Source organism: Lepidochelys kempii, chromosome 16 (assembly GCF_965140265.1).
Source record: "Lepidochelys kempii isolate rLepKem1 chromosome 16, rLepKem1.hap2, whole genome shotgun sequence".
NCBI lineage: Eukaryota > Metazoa > Chordata > Testudines > Cheloniidae > Lepidochelys > Lepidochelys kempii.
In genome coordinates, this window is record NC_133271.1 from 24,501,843 (window position 1) to 24,528,947 (window position 27,105).

General features: G+C 47.4%; 2 protein-coding genes across 7 annotated transcripts in view; one reads left to right on the plus strand and one right to left on the minus strand.

The window, feature by feature from the left end:
• Positions 1–17,579, plus strand: part of GSN (gelsolin) — a 52,856-nt gene extending 35,277 nt beyond the window's left edge. For all 5 annotated transcript variants that reach the window (XM_073314890.1, XM_073314887.1, XM_073314888.1 and 2 more), the window contains 15 exons: positions 215–369; positions 1,857–2,018; positions 2,446–2,595; positions 3,187–3,276; positions 4,507–4,639; positions 5,725–5,813; positions 6,593–6,808; positions 7,563–7,696; positions 8,379–8,469; positions 9,882–10,052; positions 10,999–11,173; positions 12,304–12,428; positions 15,587–15,664; positions 16,390–16,450; positions 17,190–17,579. In XM_073314890.1, coding sequence (XP_073170991.1) covers positions 215–369; positions 1,857–2,018; positions 2,446–2,595; positions 3,187–3,276; positions 4,507–4,639; positions 5,725–5,813; positions 6,593–6,808; positions 7,563–7,696; positions 8,379–8,469; positions 9,882–10,052; positions 10,999–11,173; positions 12,304–12,428; positions 15,587–15,664; positions 16,390–16,450; positions 17,190–17,359 — 2,000 coding nt within the window. In that variant the 3' untranslated portion in view covers positions 17,360–17,579. The remainder of the gene's footprint in view (positions 1–214; positions 370–1,856; positions 2,019–2,445; positions 2,596–3,186; positions 3,277–4,506; positions 4,640–5,724; positions 5,814–6,592; positions 6,809–7,562; positions 7,697–8,378; positions 8,470–9,881; positions 10,053–10,998; positions 11,174–12,303; positions 12,429–15,586; positions 15,665–16,389; positions 16,451–17,189) is intronic.
• A 2,901-nt stretch (positions 17,580–20,480) lies between these two features.
• STOM (stomatin) overlaps positions 20,481–27,105 on the minus strand; it is a 32,063-nt gene continuing 25,438 nt past the window's right edge. For both annotated transcript variants that reach the window (XM_073314077.1, XM_073314076.1), the window contains exons 5-7: positions 26,500–26,703; positions 25,611–25,745; positions 20,481–22,451 (exon numbers count right to left, since the gene is read on the minus strand). In XM_073314077.1, coding sequence (XP_073170178.1) covers positions 22,257–22,451; positions 25,611–25,745; positions 26,500–26,703 — 534 coding nt within the window. In that variant the 3' untranslated portion in view covers positions 20,481–22,256. The remainder of the gene's footprint in view (positions 22,452–25,610; positions 25,746–26,499; positions 26,704–27,105) is intronic.

Consider the following 27,105-nt stretch of genomic DNA (forward strand, 5'->3'; position numbering starts at 1 on the left):
TTTCATCTGTAGATCTCAAAGCGCTTTACAAAGGAGGTCAGTGTCACTATAGCTGTTTTACAGACTCAGTCCCTACCTGGCTGTAATAAAATATCTGGCAGTAGAGGTTTTTCAGGAAACTAGCCCTCGAGGGAATTGTTTGCATAGGGTGAAACAGCGAATGAGAAGGCAGAGGCCCTGCATTCACTCTGCGGTGTCTTCCTTTGATTTCTAGGGGATTTCTGTAGTCAGGATGAAAGTGGTGCAGCTGCCATATTCACTGTCCAGATGGACGATTATCTTCACGGAAAGGCTATCCAGCATCGGGAGGTGCAAGGGCACGAGTCTTCAACTTTCCTGGGATACTTCAAATCCGGCCTGAAGTACAAAGTATGTATTTGCTGGACATCCAGCCTAGCAGGTCTGAATCTGAGTAGAAAGGTTTCCCAGCCTGTCCATGTCACCAAGAAGAAGTAAGAGTTGCCCTCTTGTCGATCACAGGGAATAAATTCCTCACCAGATGTTTTCAATGACAGGGTACAGAACAGCAACTCCTAGTAAGAGAGCCTGGGCTGGATTCGATGAGACAGAAATGAAAGCCCCACGCAATTGTAGGGACTGGAGATTTGTTTTTCTTGGAAGAAGGGAGCTGCCCCAAGGCGTCTGCAACTGATTTGGGAAATAGAAATCTAAGTTAATGGCAGATGTCTTGCCCTGTGCGTTGATTGTACCCCTCCCCAATTACCCAACTAGCTATGGCCTTTCCAGTATCACTATTTCCATGCCCACCACATTTCCTCTCCTACCTCTCTTGGCATCTATCATCGGTAGTATTACGGGAAGGTGGGGGAAAGCATTGTGGAATCATTCTTCCATAGTGGTGCAAAATGGTGGGATAGGAGGGGGTGGAATTAGATTATCCAGAAATAGTCATCCACATTAGCTATCCACTGGCACAAGCAAAGCAACATTATGCCAGACTCTTCCGCAGTTGGCTATTTTTTTCCTTGTCCAGGATTTTCCTACAATTTTTTTATTTGCTTATTCGTAACCCTAGTAGTTTCCATTCCTTTCTCATTTTAATTTGGTTTCACTTTTTGGGGAATGGCTGAAACCTACTGCATAAATTGTCCAAGAATAGAACAGAAGCTTCTGCCAGATATAGACCTTTAATCTGTGGATGTATCATTTTTGAAAGTGTTTTAAACCTCACCTTGGACAAATGCAGGGAAAAGGACAGGTAGCAAAAAGGTGAGTTTTCTCTTACCGCGTGTTGTATGGAGAGTGAAAGAATGTGTGATAGGCAGTTGTCCAGAGACAGACTGCTCAAAGGGAGGCATCATGTTTTAGTGGTTAGAGCAATGAGCTGGGTGGTCGGGAATTGTGAGTACTATTCCCAGCTCGGCCCTGATATGGTCTTTGTAACTTCCTCTTTTGAATTCACTTTGTTTTCTGTTCACTCTCTTAGCAGCAGTGAGAGTGAATGGTAGAGTATGAGCAACCGGGAGTAGGTGAAGGCGCATGTTCCACATAGTGCAATAAAAAGGCCAACATAAACTAGGCTTCCTCCACTTCCCACTCACCCCCTTTATATTCATATTCAGAGGCTTGCTTTACACAGCTTGGGTGTGTCCCAGGATCCTTTGCATCTTTTTCCCTGCGTATGTTGGAGAAGTGGCTCCGGGGATTGGCGTGATGATTGATGTAGTGATATGTGCAGACAGAGACTGGGGACTAGCTTGCCCCCTGAGGCAGCTGTGGGTGACCCCTTGCCCTTGGGAGATGAGAACCTCTGACACAGACACAACAACTTCAGTCTCTCAGTTCCTTCAGGGCAAGCATGTGAGTAGGAGTTACCGTCTTCTTTGTTCTTCAAGGCTGGTGGAGTGGCTTCTGGCTTCAAGCATGTGGTTCCCAATGAGGTGGCTGTCCAAAGAGTCCTTCAGATCAAAGGCAGACGAACGGTTCGAGCTACTGAGGTTCCTGTGAGCTGGGACAGTTTCAACAACGGAGATTGTTTCATCCTTGATCTGGGCAGTGTAAGTCTGCTAGTGAAACACACGTTTGGCAAATCTTTGGGGAATGGGGGATGTCTTGGCGGGCCGTTTTTCTTCCTAGTCTGTGTTAAGCTGTGCGAGGCTCCCCTAGGTCACCAGTGATTTCACCAACTGCACAGCCGATCTATTAACTCTCTATTGCCACGTTGGAAAGTGAGCTGTACTTTCCTGGTCTGTTGAGCTGTGGGACTCCAGCCCCCTAGATCCACGCTTCCCAACCCCTCACCAAATGCTGCTGCAGGCTGCCCCTTCCTGCCTGCATGAAAAGGCCCTAATGCACCGCTGCTGCTTAGCTCAGCCCTGTTAACCCAGCCATTGGGGTGTTCTTTGCATTATGCTGCCTAAAGAAGCCTCATGTTCCTGGAATGGGGCTCTCTGAAATGCCGTACTCTTTGTCTGTGCCCTGCAGGACATCCACCAGTGGTGCGGTTCCAAGAGCAATCGGTTTGAGCAGATGAAGGCCACCCAGGTGGCCAAGGGGATCCGGGATAACGAGCGGAGTGGCCGTGCCAAAGTCTACGTCGTGGAGGAAGGGTCAGAGCGGGAGCAAATGCTGCAGGTCACTTTCTTTGTATTTCACCAAACATCACAGCGAAGTCCTCTCTGTGCAATCAGCTGCGGGGGCGATGAGCGGGGCATCCAGATGAAAGGACGGCCTATACGCACGTGTGCGGTGCAGAATGTGTATGTCGATGTACAATATCGGCAGGAGAAGGGCTGTCAAATGGCTACAGCGCAGGCTTGTGAGTCACGATATCTTGGTCTAACTCTGGCCTTGCCATTGACTTGCTGTGTGGCCTTGGACAAGTCGTATACCCTGTCTGGGCCTCAGTTTCCCCATCTGTTTCCTGCACCACAGTGTAAGAATTAATGAACGTGTGTGAAGTGCTTTGAGGTCCTCAGAGGGAAGGGGCTATCCAAGTGCACAGTACTAGTGTTATTTCTGCTGACCATTCTATTGTGCAAGGGACAGAAAACTGGGATTTGAGCCCAGTTTGGAGATCAGAATATATCAGTTTTGATGTTGTTGACCTACAGTTTTCTCTTGTGTGGTTTTGTGTGTGTGTGTGTGTGTGTTCAGAGCATCTGGGGAGCAGAAATTCTCTTGGATCAACACACATAGCTAGCAGATTGTTTTCCTCTCTCTCAGGTTCTGGGACCTAAGCCCAATCTGCCAGAAGGAGCCTCTGATAACCTCAAAGCTGATGCATCCAATAGAAAGCTGGCTAAGCTGTATAAGGTAACAAGAAGCAGATGGCTCCTGACAAAGGAGCCCTGCAAAGGGTGGAATCATAGAATCATTGAAATGTAGGGCTGGAAGGGACCTTGAGAGGTCATCTAGTCCAGCCCCCTGTGCTAAGGCAGGATCAAGTAAACCTAGACCATCACTGAAAGGTGTTTGTCTAACATGTTCTAACTAGACAGAGCTGGAGCAGAGCAGAGGTACTCTGATTCTCACTAGTGTCGCTAGCTATTTATGAAATGTTAGCAAAGAACGTTTACAGCAAGACCATCTAAGTGGCCACCATCACTTTATTGCCTTGACCAGGCCTTACTGACTTCCATGTGACAGCTGGAATTTTCAGGAACTGAGGTGAAATGTCGCACATGCCAGCCCACTGGGAGAGTACGCAGTTGCTGTCAATGAGAGAAGGAAGTGATGTGAAATGAATCAGTGTAGCAGCTGTATTCGGTGGGGGGAAGAGGGAGCGCTCCTGTGTCCTGTCAGGGAGATGTCAGGTATGAACTAGAATCAATGAGCTTGGGACCCAACTCTGTTAACTCCTCTGTCGCCATTGGGCAGGCTGGCTCAACAGCTCTGGAGGTTCAGTGCTCTGGCTAGCCACAGTGTGGGCAACAGCAGGGCAGACTGCCCACAGGGACCTGCCAGTGTCCCTCAGCCCTGCCCTGAAGAGACCACTTCAAGGGGCGAGAAGGGAGTTTGGGTCCATGGCCATTCAATCTGCTGGGGGGTGATTTAGTAAACAAGTATGGGACGTGGTTTTGTGAGGTCAACACTTGTCCATTAGTAACTCAAGTCTGAGTCCACCAAACTCATTTGATGTGGACCAGCAAACCCACCAGGGCTTTTCCTCAGGATAGTCATCAGGATGCTGAAATGGCCCTGTCCAGTCCTTGGGGCACAGGACAGTTCTGCTGAAAAGGCCCCTTTGGCTGCATTTGCACTGAGGACATTGGAGAGATGGGCCACCAGTTCTGTAGTCTCATAGGAAGCTGCAGTAGTGGGAGAAATCCCTGAAATCTGTGGGGCAGACCACCTTCGTATCACATCACTGCTCTGCCAAGAACATCACGTTTGAAGGACAGGAAGCGTGAAGGAAACCAATGCACCCAAGTCATGACGTCCGCCTCCAACTGCTTCATGTAGCTGTGGAACATTGAGGGGAGAAGGTCTCCAGGTTCTTCCACACAATGTCTCTGAACTGATCCTCGTGTTGCATTCTCCCAGGTCTCCAATGGTGCAGGGAACATGGCAGTCTCTCTGGTTGCAGACGAGAATCCGTTCTCCCAGGCTGCACTGGACTCCAACGACTGCTTCATTCTGGACCATGGCTCTGATGGGAAAATCTTCATTTGGAAAGGTACCCTGGGAAGGGAGGAGAAATAGATAAAGGCAGGCGTGCGCTGGATCTATATTCGATTCTTGCTTTCTGCAAGTAGTGGGTGGGGAGGGAATGCATGATGCCAGTCAATTGCAGCTCCTCCAGGGAATTAAGGAACAGCACACGGGCTCAGAAGGGCATCTCGTCTGTAGCTCCTCAGGTGGAGGGATGGCTGCTGCAATGTGGCGCCCAAAGGGGGGGGTCTCAGGAGGGAGACTTAGCAGAAAATGTTAAGAAGTTCTGAGTGGAAGGGTAGATCATTTAGATTCACGGATACCCATGCAGGGATCTTTGTATACGGCGCCCCGGCAGGCATGCGGGTCTGCCTGTGGCAGGGGGGACACTCATGTGGAAATGGTTCCCCCATGAGCTATGCGAGTCTCCTCTCTCCCTCTGTGCAATCCTGATGCCTGAGCACCAGGGGAGAGGGTCTTGCTGACTGTCCCTCGCTGTGGGGCTCGTGCCCGTCAGAGCATTACAAGTGTTTGACCACAGGCCACTGGGCTGTGGATCATGGATGACTGGGATGGTGCAAGGGGGAGGAAGTTTAGACTGTGTCACTGGGCCAAATGCTATAGGACTTGGCACGTACAATTATAGAGTCATAGAGTTCAAGGCCAGAAGGGACCACGAGCTCTCTAGTCTGACCTGTACATCACAGGCCACCAACACCATCCAACCACCCTCACACACAGACCAGCCAAAGTATTACAGCCGTCAGGAGACTAAACTAGCCTGTGCCACAGGCAGAGGACAGGAGGGACCGAGGAGCTCCAGGGCTGGAGGCCCCCAGAAATGGCAGAGAATTGATTTAATGAGCTATCCCAGGTGATCCTAATCATTCACTACATCACAGATGGTTGCTGTTTTCTTCATCACCTGCAGGTGGAGCCCTACTGCAGTGCAGCAGTGGAAGGGGTTTAACTTGTGGACGGGTGACTTGCTTTCCACTGTGGGCATGAAGGAAATCGGGGGGGGGGGGCGGGGGGGGGAAGAGGGTTATTTTTAAATCAGAGTGTATTATTGAACAATCATCAACCCTGCCCTTTTTGTTCTTATTAAAGGCAAGAAGGCCAACTCCGACGAGAGGAAGGCAGCCCTGAAAACTGCCTCCGAGTTCATCTCCAAGATGCGGTACCCCAAACACACCCAGGTAAGTAGCGCCGGCGGGGGCGGCTGCATACCCTGACCTTGGGCTGATGCTCAGATACCATTGAGGGTGCACCTCAAACTCTCCTCAGCCAGCCACCTGGGGCGGTGGTTCAGTCTGTCTGAGGGCCAGCAGGAGAAACAGAGAGAAACTGCCCAGGAAGGACTCAGAACGACTCCCATTGGGCATGAAGAGGCGCTGACTAACCTGTCCCTAGGGGAAGACTTGCCCCATGGCTTCTCCAGCATTTTCTTAAGAGAGATTCCTTCTCTCCCAGCCCCACTGTGCTGTGGTAACCAGTGGAACACGCTTTTGAGGTCCATGGTTTTATTGTGATAGCACAGACTTTCCAGGTAGATTTGTGCTTAAAACAGACTTGGACAGACACATGGGCCGGGTGCAAATGAATGCTTCACAGCCAGTGGTCACTTTGCTGGTGGAAATGCTGTGAGAGCCACCCAGTGCGGTGTGTAGAACAGCACCTCTCTCCCGGTGATAGTGGGAGGGAATGATTGCCAAATCTCCCCTTATGGGGCCAGCGAGACCTGTGGGCACTTCAGAGGCGGCCGGCCGGCTGGCTGGCTGTGGGTTTGCGACGTATTAGTTCAGGGCTGCCCCAGGATTGCTCTCTGTGGCTGAATCCTGCCCTGGGGAGTCGCCCTAGGGATTTGTACGGCCCCGAGTCTTCCTGAAGCCCGTGTTACAGCTGGGATTGGCTAGAACTGCAGCCCTGCCAGGCTCCGGGCAAGACTCCCCCTGACAGGCCGGCTCCCTCGTTTCAGATCCAAGTCCTGCCTGAGAGCGGTGAGACCCCCTTGTTCAAGCAATTCTTCAAGAACTGGCGGGACAGGGACCAGACGGAGGGGCTGGGCACGGCCTACATCTCCAGCCACATCGCCCAGGTTGAGAAGGTGCCCTTCGACGCCGCCACGCTGCACAACTCCACGTCCATGGCTGCCCAGCACGGCATGGAGGACGATGGCTCTGGCAAGAAACAGGTAGGAGGTGGCATGGAGGGAGCCTGGAGGCACCAGCACCCCCAGGGGCCAGTTTTTGTCTCCTCTTGATTCTTCCATTATCTGCCTCCTGGCAGGGGACAAGGGGAGGGTGACAGTCTGGGAGTGCATTGCAGCAGAGGGACTGCCCAAGAGAGCTTCTCCCCTCTCCACCTGGACTCCTGGGTTTGTGCAAAGAAGCCAGGCTGAGGTTGTGCTCAGAAGGGCTAAACACTGAGGCATCCTCTTCTCTCTGCTGTGCAATCCCAGTTCCAACTGAAAAGAGGTCCTGGCCAATGCCTGCCCCTTTGGAAACCTGGGGGACCAGCCCGGCTGAAAGCTCAGCCCAAGGTCACCCTAGGCTGGAGAAACTCTTGGGTACCACCAAGCCAGCAAGACGACTAGTCACCCAGCCCACAGGCGCTCGGCCCCACATTTACCCCAAGGGCCCTGCGCCTTTTGGTGTATCTGGCCCAAGGCTGGGGCTTGTAAGGAAACCAGGCAAGTTTTGCCTTGATTCTGGGCCTCTCTGGGAAGGTTTTGCACAAAGCTGGATGTCACTGGCTGTGGGAAGAGCTCATTGTTTTACCACCTTTCCCCAGCAGGTGGCACTGCAGGGCCATGACTCATAGGAGGTTGACTACGTGAAGTAAAAACAGGAAAAAAAGCCCCTTGTTAATGTCGCGCAGTTTGTTCTGTTCTCACATTTCCTGGTTGAAGGTATTTCCCCTCCCCCTTCTTGCTGCTGGTTTTGCAGATCTGGAGAATAGAAGGCTCTGCTAAAGTGCCCGTGAATCCTTCGCTGTATGGCCAGTTCTATGGCGGGGACAGCTACATTATCTTGTACGACTACAAGCACGGTGGAAAAATGGGACAGATTATCTATACATGGTAAGAGGGATTTTCTGGAGAGGAGCCAAAAAGCAAATGCCCCTGCACTGTAACTCCATGGGACTGGAGTCCACTGCTGTGAGATCATATCATTATGGGCTGCCACTTACCCCGGGATCCACCCGAAATTAGATTTCTCCCTGGAGAGGCTCCCCCTGAAGGCCAAATACTAGTAGGAGGATAGTAGGGGGTTGGGGCATGTGGGGGTAAGAAGGGGTCAGTGCGAAAAGGAATCAGACACACTGTGACTGGGCCTTCCAGGCAGGCCCCAGTGGAACTGGGGAAGCAGCAGCCACTGCCAGGGGAGGAGAGCGCTCTCATGTGGCTTACACATCATCATGAGCTGTGCAGCTGAAATCTTAAGGGAGTGTTCACAGTGTGGAGGTTGAGTAGTGGCTCCTGCTAACAGCCACAGCAGCTGTTTGTTAAATCAGCTACCACAGGGTTAGGCATAATGGAAGACTGTGGATACTTAGAAAACCCTGCTCATCTTGAAAAGTATTGATCTCCCTTCCTAAACATTCCATTCTCTGTCTGTTAGCGGATCCCTCTCCGCACCTAATGCGAAATGCTGTGCAAGTCGGTTAACAACCAGGAGTCCCTTGCCTTTTCCTGACCTCTCTACTAGGGCTTAGGAAATTGCACTGTGATCTGAGGACTTAGATTTTGTTCTGTTTTTCAGGCAGGGTGCAGATTCCTCCCAGGATGAGATCACAACCTCCGCTTTCCTCAGCGTCCAGCTGGACGAAGAGCTGGGAGGCAGCCCTGTGCAGGTAGATAAACTCACCGCTTCTGTAACTAATGACATGTGTGCCTTTGCCATGGCAAGCCAGTTTCCTGCACCCCACTCCGGTGAGGGACACCGTCCTTCTGTGCCTCACTGTTAATAATGCTCAGGGGTGAATAAAGTTTGCATCATGACAGTTGGTGCAAAGTGTCGGTAGCTGATGCTGCTTGCTGGCAGGGAGGAGAGGAAAAACTTCAGATATATTTAGCTTCCCTTTCTGTAGGCTGCTGTACTGATCTAAAGTGCAAACTTCCAGAGTCAGCATAGACATCTGTTTGGATTCTTGGCTGTATTTAAAAATCAAAGCGCAAGGGAAAAGAAATGTGAGTAAGAGGAGAGCCTCTGGCACTAGGGAGAAAGAGGCAAAGAGCTCCCAAGAGCCGAATGAATTGCCCAGGGTTTCCACTGCCTCCTCCCCCACCAAAAGTGAAAGGCCTGAGGGGCTCAGGGAAGTGACTGTTTTGCAGCAGGAAGCTTAAAGACGCAGTTTGTCTTTAAAGGGGGGGAAAAAAAGTGTGTAACTCATCAGATCCCTGAGCGCGTGGTTCGTAGATTTCTCATGACTCTAAAGGAGAGGTGGTGACTGAAATCCATCCCATGATGGTTTCAGGATCCTCTTCAGTGCAAACATCACATCTGTGGTGAGGGTCGATTTTCTCCTATGATACTGGATGGCAACGGGCCTGATTGCATGTTCATTTCCCCATGCAGTTCTCTGCCGCCAGACCCCAGCAATGGTACAGGAGCCTTTGCACACCCTGCCCTGCCAGAGCTGCTTGGAAGAGGCTTTGTGCCAAGCAAAGCCAGGAGCCCAGTAAAAGTTATTGACTAAGCCCTTACCAGCTTTGCTTCCTGTTAGTGTCTTCTTCAGTTGCGGTGCAAGAAGCCACCTTTTCAGGTGGTTTCTGCAATGTGACAAGGGACTTTTATAGCTGCATCTACATCAGGTGGCCCCGGTCCCACTCAAAGGACTTGACAAAGAACAGTAAAGATGAGGTGGCTGTTCAGCTGTGTAGCTAGAAGGCACCTAACTCTCTTTACACTAGTGTTTATTGCTGCTAGTCGGGTCAGGCTAGGGTGACCAGACAGCAAATGTGAAAAATTGGGACAGGGTGGGGGTAATAGGAGCCTATATAAGAAAAATCCCCAAACGCTGGGACTGTCCCTATAAAATCGGGACATCTGGTCACCCTAGGTCAGGCTGCCATATGTGAGGTCCCTCCTATGCAATTTTGAGGGCCTAATTTACCCACACACCAGTTTCTGTGTGAGAAGCAGTGGTTTGGTTCCCTGCTCCCAGTGAGGGCATGCTCGGAGGGTGAAAAGGAGCAGCCTATTTGGGAATCCCTGGCTGATCTGCATCATCTCATATGTGACACTGAGTTTCCTTCCCCCCAGAAACGAGTGGTACAGGGAAAAGAGCCAGCTCATCTAATGAGCATGTTTGGCAGGAAACCTTTGATTGTCTACAAGGGTGGAACCTCCAGGGATGGAGGCCAGACAGCACCAGCTGCAACACGGCTGTTTCAGGTCCGGTCCAGCACCTCTGGAGCCACTAGAGCAGTGGAGGTACGTGATGGGAAAGCCAGAAAACCCCGAACAGTGGGTTCACACGTAGCAGTTGGAATGTAAAATCTTATATCTTGTCACACCACGTTCCCTCTGAGAGCAGAGGCAAGGCCAGGTTAAACTTTCTGTGGGACTTGTGCTGAATTGAAACAAACTTCGGTGTCTAGATAAGCTATCAAGAGCTTCCTCTTTTCCCCATGGGTGAGTAGTAATAATCACCCTGGTCCCATGAGTTTATTAATACCATTTTATATTGTTAAGGGCTTTTCTCCACAGTGCCCAAAGGACTTTGTATACTAATATAAAGTGAGACTTTCATGCACCTTTGAAGAGCATCAGCCTCTGGGATGGGATGCAGCAGTTGGTTTAACAGCACACAACAATGGCACTTAACAGCTAAAGGCAGGAAGTGAGAAGTATCTTGTATCCAAAGAGAATTTGAGCCAGGACTCGGGTTCATTCCCCTATTCTTGCAAAATAAATAAAATAAAATAGAATAAAAAAATAAATCTTGCTCATTAGTCATAAATAGTCCAGCAGCCTCCTAGCTCCATGCTAGGGTATTGGTTCATTACTGACCCAGGGGGAAAAATGCCACCTACAGAATCACCAATGCCAGCAGCATGGAGTTTGTTCTGTGGAGGTCTCCCCTCCGAGTACTTAAGTATCCTGCTGTTGTTTGTGAGCTCTGGCAAGATCCCAGCCCTACCTATTTCGGCTGCAGGTCATCACATGCCACACATACACACCTATTTAATCTTCTCATGTTTGTTATACAATCTTTCTGCTTCAGCAGCTTGACTGTTATCCCTTAGTCGTTGATGTTTTTACAGTGGATGGTTAAAGTTTGTTCAGCAGTGCCAGGGGTGCTGATCATAGTCCTTATATATCTATCAGTGGCGAAAGTACCAACCTGTTTGATAGCTATGGTGCTGTTGCTTTCCAGCTGGATGCTGTTGCCAGTGAACTGAACTCAAATGATGCGTTTGTCCTGAAAACTCCCTCCGCTGCTTACCTTTGGGTTGGCCAAGCAGCCAGCGACACCGAGATATCTGGGGCACAAGAGCTGCTGAAGATTCTGGGAGCTCGCCCAGTACAAATTGCTGAGGGCAGCGAGCCAGGTGAGGGAGGCCTGGCTGGGCCACACAGATTCCTTACATTGTAGCTGCAATTTCTTCTTCTCCTTGGCAGTTGCCCAATGGGTATTTACTTTGGGATTCCCACATCAAGGCCAATCAGAGAGGTGACCAGCAGTTCCGCCTCAGGGAAGCTCATCCTTCCAGGCTCTGCACTGAAAGAGATAAGGGTATTTCATACAGGGGGGAGTCCAGCCACTCAGCAGGAGATATTCAAGTGAAGAGGCCTCTGGCTTATCGGGGAGAGGCCATGGGAGTAGGAGCAGTTTTAAAATTGCACACACCCAAAAGAGGGAAGGTTGCTCTGGGGACCCATTGAACACCCATTGCAAATTATCAGGTCAGTATAGCGGGCAGGGACCTAAATATTTGTTTCACCCCATCTCATTGCTGCTAAAAACAGATTCCCCTCCTGATGCCTTTGGTAGTCACCAGGGGAGAGTCATGGTTGGAGCCAATTCTAATCAGGGGACAAAGTCAACCCCACCCCTTCCCTGAGATATAAAGATTCTAGCCTCTTGACTACCTGATTAATGTGCAAGCAGGAAGCTGGGGATATCAGGTGCTCTGACTCAGCTTTACCACGGGACCGTGGCATTGCCCTCCCGGGTCAAGGATCCCATGCGACTCCCTCGGCTGCGGCAGCGTTCCCGCGCAGACGTATTCAGGAGCAGATGTGCCACTGAAGCATAAGTCACTGGAGTTCATGATCTGACTCTGCTGTAGCCCCTTGCGGTCTGTGGGTGGGCAAGGGATGTGCCTTTGATGTCCCATTGTTTTGGATAAAGCACGTTATAGGGAGCACAGGAGGGGTCCTTCCCTGCCCCTGCAGCCCCAAGGTTGGGCACAGTTTGGTACACTGCACAGGTGCAGAATGGCCACTCCAGAGCACCTTTCGATACTCGTGTGTAGTGGCCACTGGGGGGGGGTTTGCTGTAGGCATAAGGAGAGCAAACACTCCTGGCCATGCTCTGTGCATGAGCAGCATGGCCCTCTGTCCAGCCAGGTCTCAGGCAAGCAGAGGGAATTAGCGAGGTCCCAGGGCAGGAAGCCCCCCAGTGGCCTGACGGTGGGTGTACATGGAAGGAGCATCAGCATACCCCTCTCTCTTACAGATAGCTTCTGGGAAGCTCTGGGTGGAAAAGCAGTGTATCGCACTTCCCCCCGGCTGAAGGACAGGAAAATGGACGTTAACCCCCCTCGCCTCTTTGCCTGCTCAAACAAGAGCGGACGCTTCATTGTGAGTGTGTGATGGACTAAGAGGCGACGTTTCATAAGGAATCAATCCTCCAGTGGCCAGGACTGGGGAAAACCCATCTCAGCCAGGCAGTAGGCTACAGTTCCACCTCCCAGGCCACTCCCCAACAAATGCCCAGGGGGCTCCTCCCCAGGGGACTCTGCAGAAGGAGCATAATTAGCGCCACTCTGCTGCAAAGAAAGCAGCCAGCTCTAAAGCCTTGTTCCCATTCCACTGAATCCCTGCAGCATCAAGCTAGGGCTCCTTTGCTGGAGGCTGGTGGTCAGGCTGTTTTGGCTTTAACTCCAGCACTTGCTGAGTGACAGGTGTTAGGATTAGGAGAATGCGGTGTGTGAATGACTAAGCAGCACCAGAGACTAAACTCTGTTTAACTGCATGAACTGTGAACGAACTGGTTTCTATGGAAGAAAAAGGCTGGTAACACTGGCCAGCTAGGTGGTGTGTGATCAGGTACCATGCAAATTTCCCCTCCCCTATATGCTAATGCACCTTGTCCCCACCAGAGCACCCCTTTGGGACACGCTGTGGCATTGCTGGACTTCTTCTCTAGTGCCGGACCCCCGTCATCTGTCATCCTGGGCTGTAGCAATCTCCAGCTTCCATGGCCAGGCCTTCTGGGCGGGTCTTCTCTCAGTTCAGCCCCTCTGGGGTAACAGGAAAAAAATCAAAGCTGAATGCTCTGTATGCCAGGCCTTTAGCTCCCATCTGGGACCAATCTGTCTTTTGCCTCTTTAAATCCTGATGCTTGTGCTTCCTCTTGTTGCCCAGTCCTTTTGAATAGTCAATAGTACGTGCAGTGATGGCCACTTGATCCAAAGGTAATGTGGTTCTTGTCCCAGAATCAGGGGACACAGAACTAAAACCCATGAGTTCAATAGCTTGTAGGGACCCTTTGGGCGTATGGCAAGGACATGCCAACTGAGGGGAAAGCCGAGACTTGTATTAAAATAAGGAATAAATCCAGAAAAGCTCCAAGCCACATAAACAGATATCCCCAATATTGTAATATTCCTGTCTCTGGTATCATTCTTTGCATAAGCTCTTAGATTTGCATAATTACACCTATCCTGGAGGCCCTGGTGGTAAGAGACAAAGGACCAGCATTGTCTCTGGCATGCCAAATGTGTCTGATGGTCCACATTTCTCAATGCCCAAGACTGGTGGTAGAGAACAAGAAAGTACAAGGGGCAAATGATGGAACACCGACAATGATAAGAAAAGTTCCTTTCTACATGGTAATTTGCCCTATTATAGGGTCTGAACATCATTATGACTATTCATGTAAAGGCTTAGACTTTCATAGAATACCAGGGTTGGAAGGGACCTCAGGAGGTCATCTAGTCCAACCCCCTGCCCAAAGCAGGGCCAATCCCCAATTTTTGCCCTGATCCCAAATGGCCCCCTCAAGGATTGAACTCACAACCCCGGGGTTTAGCAGGCCAATGCTCAAACCACTGAGCTATCCCTGCCCCACATGCCCAAATCTAACTTCCTCACCCTCACAATATTGGGGTTACTTATCCTATAGGTTAATACATTAATGCCATTTAGCTCATTATATTAGTCACCTCTTGCTTGAGCAGATTTGCAGTTTTTACTTCCATGATCTTGCAGTTGCTGTTTACCATTAGGTTTCAACTCCTGCTATTAAGCAAACTATTCCTAGTTCCCCAAAATCTAAGCATTACTATTAGGCCATTTATCTAGCCTGTGGTCCCAGGCTTACTCAACCTGACTATACTTATGACAATTTGCTTAAACTACTGTCTGACAGAATGCAGGCTTGTCATTTCCTTGTGTTACAGCAAAGACTAAGCTAGCCTTATGGGCTATGCTCCCTTACTGGGGGAGAAGGGGAACTTACCTGCTCTTCTAGGCTCCAGCCCAGGGACCCTGTGTTGTGCAGCTAAGGGCTGCTCATTCCAATCCACTGCCACTTCCCTGGGCTACTCCTATCTTTTCCCTGTTTGTCAGTGTCCCTCACAAGGCAGACTCCACTGTTCCCACTCAGAGCTCTGTCTCCTCATGCAACTTCTTCCCAAGCAGTTACTGAGGAGCTTCCTAAGGCCCTTCCCAGCTTTGTTGGCAGCAGCTGGGCTGTACTTCAGGCAGGCAGCCTTTTTCTCTCCCTTTCTGTTTCCTTGGAACAGGAATCCCTCCTTCCCCCCAAGCTCTCCCTGGGGCTGAGATAGTGATTTAGGCCAACTGTAGGGCCTTAGCCAGCTTCCCTTTCAGCTGACACCTTACCCCCAATTAGACCTCAAGTTTGCCAGATTCAGCAGGCAAATAAGCCAACCTTCTCCCACCAGGTCCACCCTGCTACATGCCAGGAGGCAGCATATATGCTGATCCCCTTCCCAAAGCTCATCCCAATTGGCTGGGAGAGAGGGGAGTGTTGCGCCACCCACTCTGCAGGGCCTTTGGTCCCAGACCCTTAAAGAGACAGTAATGGGTTTTCTTCCCAATTTCTGTTTATTCCCAGGACCTCTTCCTGTCTTCCAGTATTTCCTAGGTTCTTGCACACCTCTTCTTATATGTCATGTCCATTATTGGAGGTTTGTAACCATGGTAGCCCAGTCCGTACAATCCTCTGCTAATCTCTTTGTGGATGAATACACCTTTTGATCCACCCAGGATTACCACATTGTCCAGCCAAGATCATTTTCTGCCTTGTGTTCTTCTGCCATCAACTTTCCCTTCCAGTACCTGTAAGAATGCATTGCCCCCTGAACCTCTTAAAATGTGCCCTACAAATCCCAGTCCGTTTTAATTGGTTATGTGGTCTATCCATATTTTCAGAATTCTTCCATAACACCCTAATTTGAAGGATTGTAGTTTCTTTATTATTTGGTTGTTCGAATGTCCATGTTTCACAGCCATAATTTAACACAGATGGAATGTACATGTTTTTACACCTCAGATGTCCCAAAATCTTAAAGGGCCAGGTCACGTGACTGGGGTGGGCTGATGCTTAGGCTCCACTGCCTGTAAGGAGATAAACTGTACCATCACACACCTCATTCCCCAGTGGTATTTATCAGCGCCTCCATGAGCTGGTTTGCCCATGTGACATAAAACGATGCAAACTTGGGTGGCTCCCCCTGAAGAATCTGATCCCCCTCTAACTTCATTCTTTTCAGATTGAAGAGGTTCCTGGAGAGCTAATCCAAGATGACCTTGCTACAGATGATGTTATGATCCTTGACACATGGGACCAGGTACCTCCAAATATATTTACTAGGAGGGAAGCAAAGAGAGGATATTGCATGTGGGCCATGTGGCTTTAGGGTGAGAGACTGACAGTCACAATAATTAGAAAGGAAAAGATCATGGAATCCACCCCCCTAAAGTTTGGGACCAACTCACCCAACAGAGGATGGATCAGATATTACACTATATTCATTTTAACCCAAAGGTTGAGGGTAGAGTTGGGCTCCTGCCACGTCCTTTGGTCAGATGGTGAACGAAAGGAGACAGGCTATGGTGGATCCTAGCACAGTCTGCTCGTGAGGGGTTGGTCCCATGCCTTGTCTGTATATGACTGAGCATGTAATCAGCATTCAACAAATAATTATATTGGCTACTGGTTTCTTAAGGAAAAAAAGACGGCTTCTTGGTTGCCTTGCCCTGGTCAACCAAAAGGCAGTTTGGCGAGGGGCACGCTGTAGCTGTTCAGTGTAAAGATGCAGTTCAAACACCAGCAGATTCTCCCATGTATCAGATCAGCATGTAATTGTCCCCACAGTGAAGACTTATTACTGGCCAGAAGCTCTCTCTTAAACTTCGCCAGCAGTAGCATTCACGTTGTTTACCGAGATGAGTAATTCAGTCAAAGTAGCATGGATTTATTAAAGTTCTGTATCATGCGCCCAGAGACATTTTTCAGACTTCTGTTTCACTCCAGATAGAGGCTGATGCTGTTTGTTTGATTTTGAATCTGTAGGTCTTTGTCTGGATTGGAAATGAGGCTCATGACGAGGAAAAGACGGAGGCTGTGACATCCGGTAACAATCACATGCCCCTCTCCTAAATAACTATTCTCTGTTGATCTCCACCTCCAGTTTGATCACGTGGACAGAGGCTTGAACGAGTTCATGACAGCATAAAATTGACAGACGAGTACATTTACAAGGAGTCACTTATGTCTGTAGGAATCTGGAAGGATCCCTGTAGCTCTGCCTCAGGAGCTACTGGTTTTCATGCATAAGGCCCTCAGCTTCCAGCAGTGAAAAAATAACCCTTAGGATAGATGAATGATTTTACTTGTGACTGAGAGAACCCATAATTTTCTGTCTCAGCTGCCTGCCCTGTAAGCCCTACACCTAAATGCACAGCTGAGCAGTACAGTGGGCAAACAGCTGTTCTTAATGGAAGGTTAAGTCCCTAATGGGAGTTAAGTGATCACTTTGTGTCTGACAGGATAGGATGGCGCTTTGCTGTTTAAATAGTAATGTTCACTGGGGGGCAGTCATGTAAATCACATGTGAAAAGAGCAGTTTATAACCTTGATTGAACCCTGCCAGCAGCTTGGCTTGTGGTTGAAAGCAGCTCCTGGGACAGACTGCCAGTAGCCCTAGATAAAACCCCATGAGCAGTGTTCCCTCTTTAAAAAAACATTTCAGAAACTAGAGCCAGCCTGACATTATGCCTCTGTTTTACCTTTAGCTTTTCTAGAGACTCTTTCTCTGATTACTCCATATGGAGATGCCATATGGATTATGGGCTCTTCTTGTCTATTCGCAGCTAAAAGGTACATTGAGACTGATCCTGCCAACCGAGATAAGAGAACTCCTATCACTATCATCAAGCAAGGATTCGAACCTCCCACCTTCTCTGGCTGGTTCCTGGGCTGGGATGACGATTACTGGACTGTTGATCCTTTGGAGAGGGCCATGGCAGAGCTGGCTGCCTAAGTAAAGAGGATCCTTTTTTAAATAGAGCAAGTTTGGTGCCTTCAATGCCTACAGAGCTACTTCCTCCTGCAGGAGGCACATTAATGTGGCAACTGTTTCTAATAGCCAACTAGCTGTGCAATAATTAAAGAAATTCATGAGTTGTCCTACCACTTTACCCACTGCTTTGAACATGGTATTTAATACAATAAAGCTTACATGAAACATGCGAACACTAAAACTGTTCCCGTTTGTTTTGTTTCAGCTACTTGGAAGAAAACTGGGTTAAACAGAAATTGTATTGCAGCGTTGGTCTAAACTTTGGACTGTCTTGAAATAGAGACTTAAAAAAACACAAACTTCTTTGTGCCACTTTCACAAATGCATTAGCTGCCACCTGTGAGGTCCCTCTGTTGGTGCAGATCTGTTACTAATGTTTTATTATTGCACAAAACTAGCCAATGATTGGGAAGCAAATTATGGTCTTTTTAAAGTTTTTGGGTTTTTTTTATTCCAGTGCTTCTAAGTGTGTGGAAAAGGACTGAATTGGTAGGAATATATTATAGAAACTAAGTATCAGAGGGGTAGCCGTGTTTGCTGCTTTTACAGATCCAGACTAAGAGTCCTGGGGCACCTTATAGACTAACAGACATATAGGTGCATAAGCTTTCGTGGGTGAATACCAACGAAGCGGGTAGTCACCCACAAAAGCTCACGCTCCAATACGTCTGTTAGTCTATAAGATGCCCCAGGACTCTTTGCCACTATCATAGAAGCTGCCTCTTTGGTCCACTTGCTTTAGTTGTTTTAATGAACTAATGCTAGATCCTTGCAGGAAATTGTTCATTTTATTAACCTGTTGCTCGTAGCAGGCTTGGAACCCCAGCACTACACGCAAAAGCATCTTCATGTATTGAGTGAAATGCTGAACCCCAGGGCCGAGGCTTGCACTGTGCAGACAGAACAATACCATGCAGCTACACTATGGATCTGATATGTTGCTACTCGTTGGTACTCCCAGGAGAGCTGGTTTCATTGCTATAAAATGCAGCTGAATGGAATAACCACTCTGGCCTTGTTACTAACTGAGTGAGACTGAATTATCTGAGCTGGGCTTTTTATCATCAACAGCTGTTAGCATTGCTGCCTGCAAAAGCATGTTGCAGTTTCTGCCACAAGAGAGATGCTCTGCAGGTTTCAGCCTACAGCACTCTGGTATTACAGAAAAGGCCTCAAAAAAGGCAGCATACTGGTTCCATAAAGAATGTGCCAGTGGGGAAAGCTGTAGCAAGATCTCTGTTGGAAGAAACAGTAGAGGCTAATGCTAAAAGCAGCTGCTGATAAAATCAAGGCTAGGACGGAATCTCTGGATATAAAGTGCAAATAAAAAAGTAGCCAAGACTGTTCACCTAGAGAGAAAGGAATGGTGCTGTGTTATCATGGCTCCCCTTCACACAGCTGTTCTTGAGTCTGGAAATGCAACATGTCCTAGCAGAATATTAAGTGGAGGGGAGGCCAGCATGCCTGTGTATGATCTCATGTTGGGGATGACCGTTTCACTCAGCCTGCAATTGCATCAGACTGGACCCTCCCTCTCAATTCTCAAAGAAAATCTATTCTGTCATTTTTACATGAGAACAGTATAAAGTCCCTATAAGGTTTTAGTTCTGAAGGCGGATACACCACAGTTGGCCTTTAGTTTTTAAAACAGCACAGTAACTGCTACTCAGCAGAACTATATTCAGCTTTATTGGTCCTGTGTTTCCTCCCTGTTAAAAGAATGATCCGGGCTCCAGCTCACTGTAAAACACAGAAAAGTTGTGTGTTTCCTTACAAGTGAAACAAATCATTTGTTACTCTCTTAATTTGCTGCTGTCACCTCTTGGTATCAACTTGTACAAGAAGTGGTTTATATGGAGAGTTTGCCCTGGCTCACACTCCTTTCAGGAGTACAGACACTTCAGGAAAGGAGCAAGAGCTTTTCATTTGTATGAAACAATGGAGTGAGCTAAGGGGGAAGGTGCAAACAAAGGGTCATGCACAGCATTAGTACTGAACTTTGAGCTGTGCTGGTTAGAATTAGGCACCAAGTTACTGTCTGTGCAATCATGCAGCCGCTCTCTGCGTCTTTTCACAAATCCCTAAAAGCCTTTTCCCAGCTGCCCACAGTGATTTCTCTTACTGGACTCCAGAACTAATGGCATCCCCTACCAACTAGCAAGGGCAAGTAGAGCTCAACTGCTAATTCTTACAGCTGCAGAACAAATGCCAGGCACTCAAGTACATTCCAATTAGACTTTGTATGTTCCAATATCCTAGTAAGTCAAACGGTCCATTACAAATGAAAGGAGCTGTTACATACTGCTTAATTACACAGTACCAAAACTGGACTATTCCACCACTTACATCGCCAGTATTATAGCTAATAAGCCCTCATGAAAGGATTGTGTTCTACATTTTGTCGTACAGGAAATCCTGACTCATAGCATGTAGGTAGAAGAAGACTGACCATTAGTCATGCACAACGTAGAATGGAGTGCCCCAAGGTTTCAGAGTAACAGCCGTGTTAGTCTGTATTCGCAAAAAGAAAAGGAGTACTTGTGGCACCTTAGAGACTAACCAATTTATTTGAGCATAAGCTTTTGTGAGCTACAGCTCACTTCATCGGATAAATACTGTGGAAAGTGTAAAAGATCTTTTTATATACACACAAAGCATGAAAAAATACCTCCTCCCACCCATTTGTGCTGGAAATGGCCCAACTTGATCATCATACACATTGTAAGGAGAGTGATCACTTTAGATAAGCTATTACCAGCAGGAGAGTGGGGTGGGAGGAGGTATTTTTTCATGCTTTGTGTGTATATAAAAAGATCTTCTACACTTTCCACAGTATGCATCCGATGAAGTGAGCTGTAGCTCATGAAAGCTTATGCTCAAATAAATTGGTTAGTCTCTAAGATGCCACAAGTACTCCTTTTCTTTTTGCTCCAAGAAGGGTTCTGAATGCACATAGTCAGTTTGTGGGGCAACAAGAATTCATCTAGAAAATGCTGGTCAAGAACAAAAGGTGCTTTTTGGCTCATCATTCCATTACTATAGAAGTGATGTGAACACAAAATGAATCACACCTGAGAAGTGATTAAACAAGAAAATACATACTTTATTAAGGGCAGTGTGAGAACAAGGGCACTTCTGGAATCCATGCATCATTTTCTTTATGTTTATTTTTGTCCTGCACGCCAACTAAAGATGCTTAAAGATGAGGGGCCCAGTTCAGTGGAGTTGTTCCAGTGCAGAATCTGGCTCAACATCTCACCACAACTCTAATTACATCTGCTAAACAGGTGCAAGATATGGCTGTGCATTTCACAGATATGCACATGAAGGCAAGGATTAGCAGAACTGAAGAAGCCATGTGCTTCTGGTTTAGCAAATCACGGTGAGAATTTTTATTTCCTGTTTGCTTTCTCTGTTGTGATCATTTGCTTTGTCAGATGAGACAGATTTGTAAAACTAGTAGCACTGCACAGAGCAAAACCAATTGTAAAAATCAAAGCAATGAAACTTCTAGTATTACATTAGTAAGGGAGTCAAAGCGAATCCAAACTACAAATAGGAATCCAATTTTGAGATCAGAAAAAGAGGGGAGTTGACTGAATTTTGAAATGGTGGACCAAATAGCTAATTGTCTTTTCTTGCATGATTCTTTAAAACAAGATAACTCTGCTAGCATAGTTATCACTGGAACACAGAAATGTTTAATTTGTACCACACATACACTGCACTAAGATTAACAAGACAAAATGTAAAAGGTTATGAAATCTTCACATAGTATGCAATCACAACTGTAAGTGTTAAATGTCAAATGTTGCTTTTTTGCAGAAAACACATAAAAATAGCCAAAAATTTCCTCTACCGGACAGAAAAGCTGTGTATAGATCTTTTATAAAAAATGAAGTACAAGACTTTAAAATTACCTTATCTGCAAGAGATGCAAGTCTTAGGACTAACATATAGCACTTCGAATTGTTTACAAGCATATTTAAAATCAAGACCAAAATGGCTACTTATTTACAAATGAAACTCAGAATTTTTTTTTTTAAAAAGGAACATTCCTTGAAAAAGAGGATGCACAAATAAAGGCAGATCCAGAGACATTTTAAGTGCTTTAAAAAAAGGCATTAATCAATAGACAGCCACACAAACTGTGATACATGGATAGAAACGTATCCATAACTATAGTGTGCTCATACCTTTTCTGCTGTTATAGGGGTGGAAAGTTTCATTTCAGCAGTGCTGGCAAACTGCTGCATCTTGCAAGAGGGAAGACTCCATTTTAAGAAGCCACTGACCTGATTTTCAGAGATATTGAGTATACACATTGTTTTACTTGAGCAAATGGGAAGAACTGAAGGAGCAGTCTGTGTGGCTTCCAAGAGATTCCAACTTACAAAGCTATTGGCCACAAAGCAAGTGGTAAGGGGCCATTTTCCCTGCACACCCAGTGCCAGGGACCCTTTTCTCTAAAGGGAACATCACCTCAGAGAGTGTGTGTGACTGATGAGAGGTAACCACTTCTCTGGTGAGTGATAATCTCACAGCCCTTCCAAAACTGAGCTTGTCACACAAAGTGGTCATACCATTTGCAAACAGGATGTGTGTGCAGGTAACAAAAGCTTGTGATCCACAGGAACATTAAAATAAGCATCTATTTTAAATTAAGAGTAGAGTTTGTTTATATAAATTGCAGAAGATTTTGATCAGTCACATTCACATACACACTCAAGTATCACACACAAAAAAGGCCCCCTTAAAGATCCCCTCTGCGAACATTGCTTTAAGCTTTAACAGCTAATTTGGTTTCACAGATCAGCCCTGCTGGGGAAGATCCCTCTTCCACTACATCCCAACAAGTTTAGCATTTTGCACCTATGATGCCCTGCAGCATGTCTATGGGCAGGGGGAAGACTATGGTGGAGTTCTTCTCTGCAGCGATTGTGGTCAGAGTCTGAAGGTAGCGAAGCTGAAGGGCAGCAGGGGACTCTGAAATAACTATAGAGGCTTCTTTCAGGGCCCTGGAGGCGTTCATTTCACCCTCAGCCGCAATTACCTGAGGAAGAAAAATGCATGAAACAGCAGGTCTACCACAGTGTAAAATGGAGGCTAGTTTGACTATTTCAGTCTCTTCAGTTGTAAGACAAGACAGTGCTAAAAAGGGGGAGAGTTTCAAACAAAAGTTTTGGGCACCCTTTGTGCAAATTTGGTTTACAACCTAAGAGATTTGTACCTTATGAATAGGGCCCTACCAAATTCACGGTCCATTTTGGTCAATTTCATGGTCATGGGATTTTAAAAAATAAAAAATTTCATGATTTCAGCTTTTTAAATCTGAAATTTCACAGTGTTGTAGGGGTCCTGACCCCAAAAGGAGTTGTGTGTGTGTGTGTGTGGGGGGGGCGTTTGCAGTACTGCTACCCTCACACTGCCTTCGGAGCTGGGCAGCTGGAGAGCGGCGGCTGCTGGCCGGGAGCCCAGCTCTGAAGGCAGAGTCACGGCCAGCTCAACGCAGGAGTAAGGATGGCCTGGTGTGGTATTGCAACGCTTACTTCTGCGCTGCTGCCTGCAGAGCTGGGCCCTCAGTCAGCCCTGCAGAGCTGGGCCCTCAGTCAGCAGCCGCCACTCTCCGGCTGCTCAGCTCTGAAGGCAGCGGCACAGAAGTAAGGGTGGTGTGGTATGGTGTCGCCACCCTTCCTTCTGCGCTGCTGCTGCTGGCAGGGTGCTGCCTTCAGAGCTCGGGACCCGGCCAACAGCTGCCGCTCTCTGGCCACCCGGCTCTGAAGGCAGCGCAGAAGTAAGGGTGGCCATACCCATGACCCCCCACTAATATAACCTTGCAACTCCCTTTTTGAGAACACTGGTCTCCCCCGTGAACTCTGTATAGTATAGGGTAAACGCACACAAAAGACCAGATTTCATGAGGGGAGACCAGACTTCACAGTCTGTGATGCATTTTTCATGGCCGTGAATTTAGTAGGGCCCTACTTATGAAACAGCTGCCAGGACCCTGCCAAACAACCCCCTTCAGCATCCAGCAGAAGGGACTATAACACACGCTGCTGCACCTTGTAGGCACTTTTTGTGGAAATTGTACTACAGAAACCTAAGCAGAGGAACCAGGAGGGGCCAATTAAACCTGAATCCACTGCAATAAAGTTATACATTAAACATGACTCCTACTGTAAGCTAAATCAAAGCAGCATGTTCATGGACTTTACTGCTAGATGCCCCTGGGAGGGATGGGATGGGATGGGATAGAGAGGAATAAAACTTATCTTCATATTTCAGTGATCTAAGATTCACTTTGAATATCAAGCTACGGAACAAGCTGAGAGGCAGATATAAAGTGGCTGTCCTCAGATTTAAGGGTGATTGCAACATACTAAACAGCTAAACCAACAACATCAGAACTCACGATTATAGACCTCACCAGCTAGTAATCCCACCAGGGGTCCAGATCAGAGACTGTGCATCAATACCAGATCCCTTTAAACCCACAGAAGCCAGACTAGATAGGATAAGGGTGGTGGCATGGTGAATTATAGTGTACTGGTTCCAGAGTGGGGCAAGGTAGGTATGTGGAGGATACTTCTTTCTATATAATCTAGTTCACTCTGATTACTCTTGCAGTGGTTCTCCATCCTTTTAACCATCAAACTAAGTTAAATTATTTGCAGATTGCAAACTGTTTAGTTACCGCAAAACAGGTCTAGGAATCATCGTTTGGAACATACAAGTTATTGCCTAGAACCAAGGTCTTTTTCTAGCTGCCCTCCCAAGTCCATAACTCACAGCACCAGGGTCTAATGAAATACAGATTTGCTTTTCTTTTTATTCCCCCACGGAAACATAAGAGAGTCTGAACAATTTTTAAACAGGAATATACAAGTGGCTCAAGAGGGCTCACTAACTATTTCCCTAGGTGTGAGTCTCTCCTCTGTTTGTATATGATAATTAAGACTGCGATTTAATCATGAGTATTTTTAGTAAAAAAGTCACAGACAGGTCATGGGCTAAAAACCAAAAAATTGCGGCCCCTGACTTGTTCATGATTTATACTAAAAATACTCACCATTGAATCTTGGAGGGGGCTGCTGCGGTGGGAGGGGTCGGGGAAAGCTGGGGGCCTGCTGTGAGGGAGGAACCCCAGGAGGCCCACCGCTGCTCCGGCCCCCACTGGGGTGGGGGGAGGTGACCCGTTGGGGGGGAGGGGGGGGAGTCCCTGCTGCCGCTCTGGCCCATGCCGGGAGGAGGAAGCCCTGGGGGGCCAGCGGCTGCTCTGACTGCACCAGGACCTGGAGTCCCTGGGGCCAGCTGCATCGGCCACTGTCTCAGACTGGAATTCTTAAACACAACCTGCAGTTTCACATTCAAGCTACCTCAGTAAATATAGGTTTCAGAGTAGCAGCCGTTAGTCTGTATTCGCAAAAAGAAAAGGAGGACTTGTGGAGCCTTAGAAACTAAACTAAATTTGTTGGTCTCTAAGGTGCCACAAGTCCTCCTTTTCTTTTCCAGTAAATATAGAGCACACAAAATGCTTTCCGGGTTCCCCAGAGGATCGGGAAACCACCAGAGGGAGCAAGTTCCACAGCACAAGGTCCTTTCAAGTGAGAAAGCTTCCCTGAGGTAGCAACAGGGCTGAGTTCCACCTATCAAAACCAAAAATCTTAGGGGATCTTAAAATGCTTTACATCAGATTTTCCCACCCTGCATTACAAGCAAAAGGGAGTACCACAACCAAATGGATTAAGAGGGCTGCGGAAATGCAGAGGAGTGCACTGTACTTTACAAACATTTAGCCTCATGACCTCCCTAATGCATTATATAAATATATATATTTTTCCAAATGGAGAAATGGAGACAGAATATAAAGGCCTTGCCTAAAGCCACAGTAAGTTAATAGAAGAACTGGAAACAATGCAGAAGTCATGATAGTCTCACACTTCAGCCACTAGATCACATGATCTCTCAAGACTTCATTCTATTTAAGTTTTTCAGAACTTGCTCTTGGGGGGAGGTAGGGATTTCAGGGTTCACAAAGGTGAGACAGATGGTGTGACCCAGGATGAGTTCTGGCTTCCAAAGACAGCTCTACCAACAAATTTTGCCCTGCATACCCCATGCTAGTCTGGCTGAAGATCTCCATCCTCAGAGAGAGTTTCACGTGAAGTTATTGATGAAAACACAAAGTATGTTGAAGCTACTGTATTACCTTGGCTCTTGCCTCCCGGGCAGCTTCTGCTTCAGCAGCCATTGCTCTCTGTAGCTGGACTGGTAACTTCACATCCTTAATCTCCACACGTTCCACCTTAATCCCCCATTCATCTGTTGCCTCATCGAGTGTGACCTGTTAAAGAGGCAGGACAAAGATGCTAGATTCATTTACTTGGCTACCTTACAAAAATCATAGGTAAAAAAAAATAACATTTTGTTTAAACAAAGACACAGAACACATGACTTGAGAGTCAATAATATTAATACTCGGACTACTCCTTGTATCTGAGGATCTCGATGCGCTTAGCTGATTGTTGTGTCATTGTTGATCCATGTAATAGCAAACATTTTGGGAAGGGTGCACAATCTGGTGGTCATCTCTTCGAACTATAACATAGGCCTAAAATACTGGTGCAACCCACCCTTCAGACAACTGGGATCAGCACAGTGGTCCTCCCTCTGTCCCAAGATTCTGTCTGCATCTAGCTGTGGAGGGTCTTCTCCAGGGTCTATGAACACAATTTAGCATCCCACTGCAGCTGTCTTCACAGCTCAGGGCAGGACCTTTTTATTAAGAGTCAGGCAGTAGTTTTCCCTCTTTGGGATTATTTTTCTTTACTCCACCCTCCCACTTACAATTTTTAAAGCTAAAAACTAGATCTCATTGCATCACTAGCCCATTATTGCCTTATTTGCTCCTTTTAAAATTTGTATGCTGTTGCAACAGCTCTCATGGAAACTTTATACAAAACCCCAAATCCAAGGTTCACCTAGATATGCTCAGCTCTTCTCTGTACTGGTGTACAAGCCTGACCCTGCAAGGGGCTCATAGCCCTATAGTTTAGCTTTTCTGATTTGAGAAGCAATGCACCCAACATTGCTCATACCTGCATGCTGTGTGCAATTTCTTCTCGATCAGACAGGATCTGAGAGAGGTTCTTGGTCCCCAGAACGTTCCTCAGGGTGGTTTGTGCCAGGAGCCGGGTGGCCGAGTCAGCATTTGTGATATTTGCAACAGCCAGGGTGGCATTCTGAACTTTGTAATAAACCACTCCATCCACATTAACTGTCACAGAGTCCTTGGTAAGGATCTATAGGGAGGTAAGAAGGCTAATAATTAAGCAGAACAACAACGACGAATGAAAAAGACGCCTATTTGAGCGAGGCCTAGTCTATAAGTTTCTATTTTCTTTAGGTTCTGTAAACTTTTTCTTCTTCTTTTAAGCTTAAGTAGGATTTATAGTAATAGAATCTGACAGGTGTTTTGCTTTGAGATGACCTTCATCCAATGAGGTCACCAATTGTTAGCGCTCCAATGCTTTGCCAGCAAAAAGCCCAGAATATTTTAAGGAATACTAAGGGAATGAAATATGGATGAGTCTAAGGCCACATCTACACTACCCGCCGGATTGGCTCCGGAACTCTACCAGGGCGAGAGGCGGAAGCAGAGTCGACGGGGGAGTGGCGGCCATCGATCCCACGCCGCGAGGATG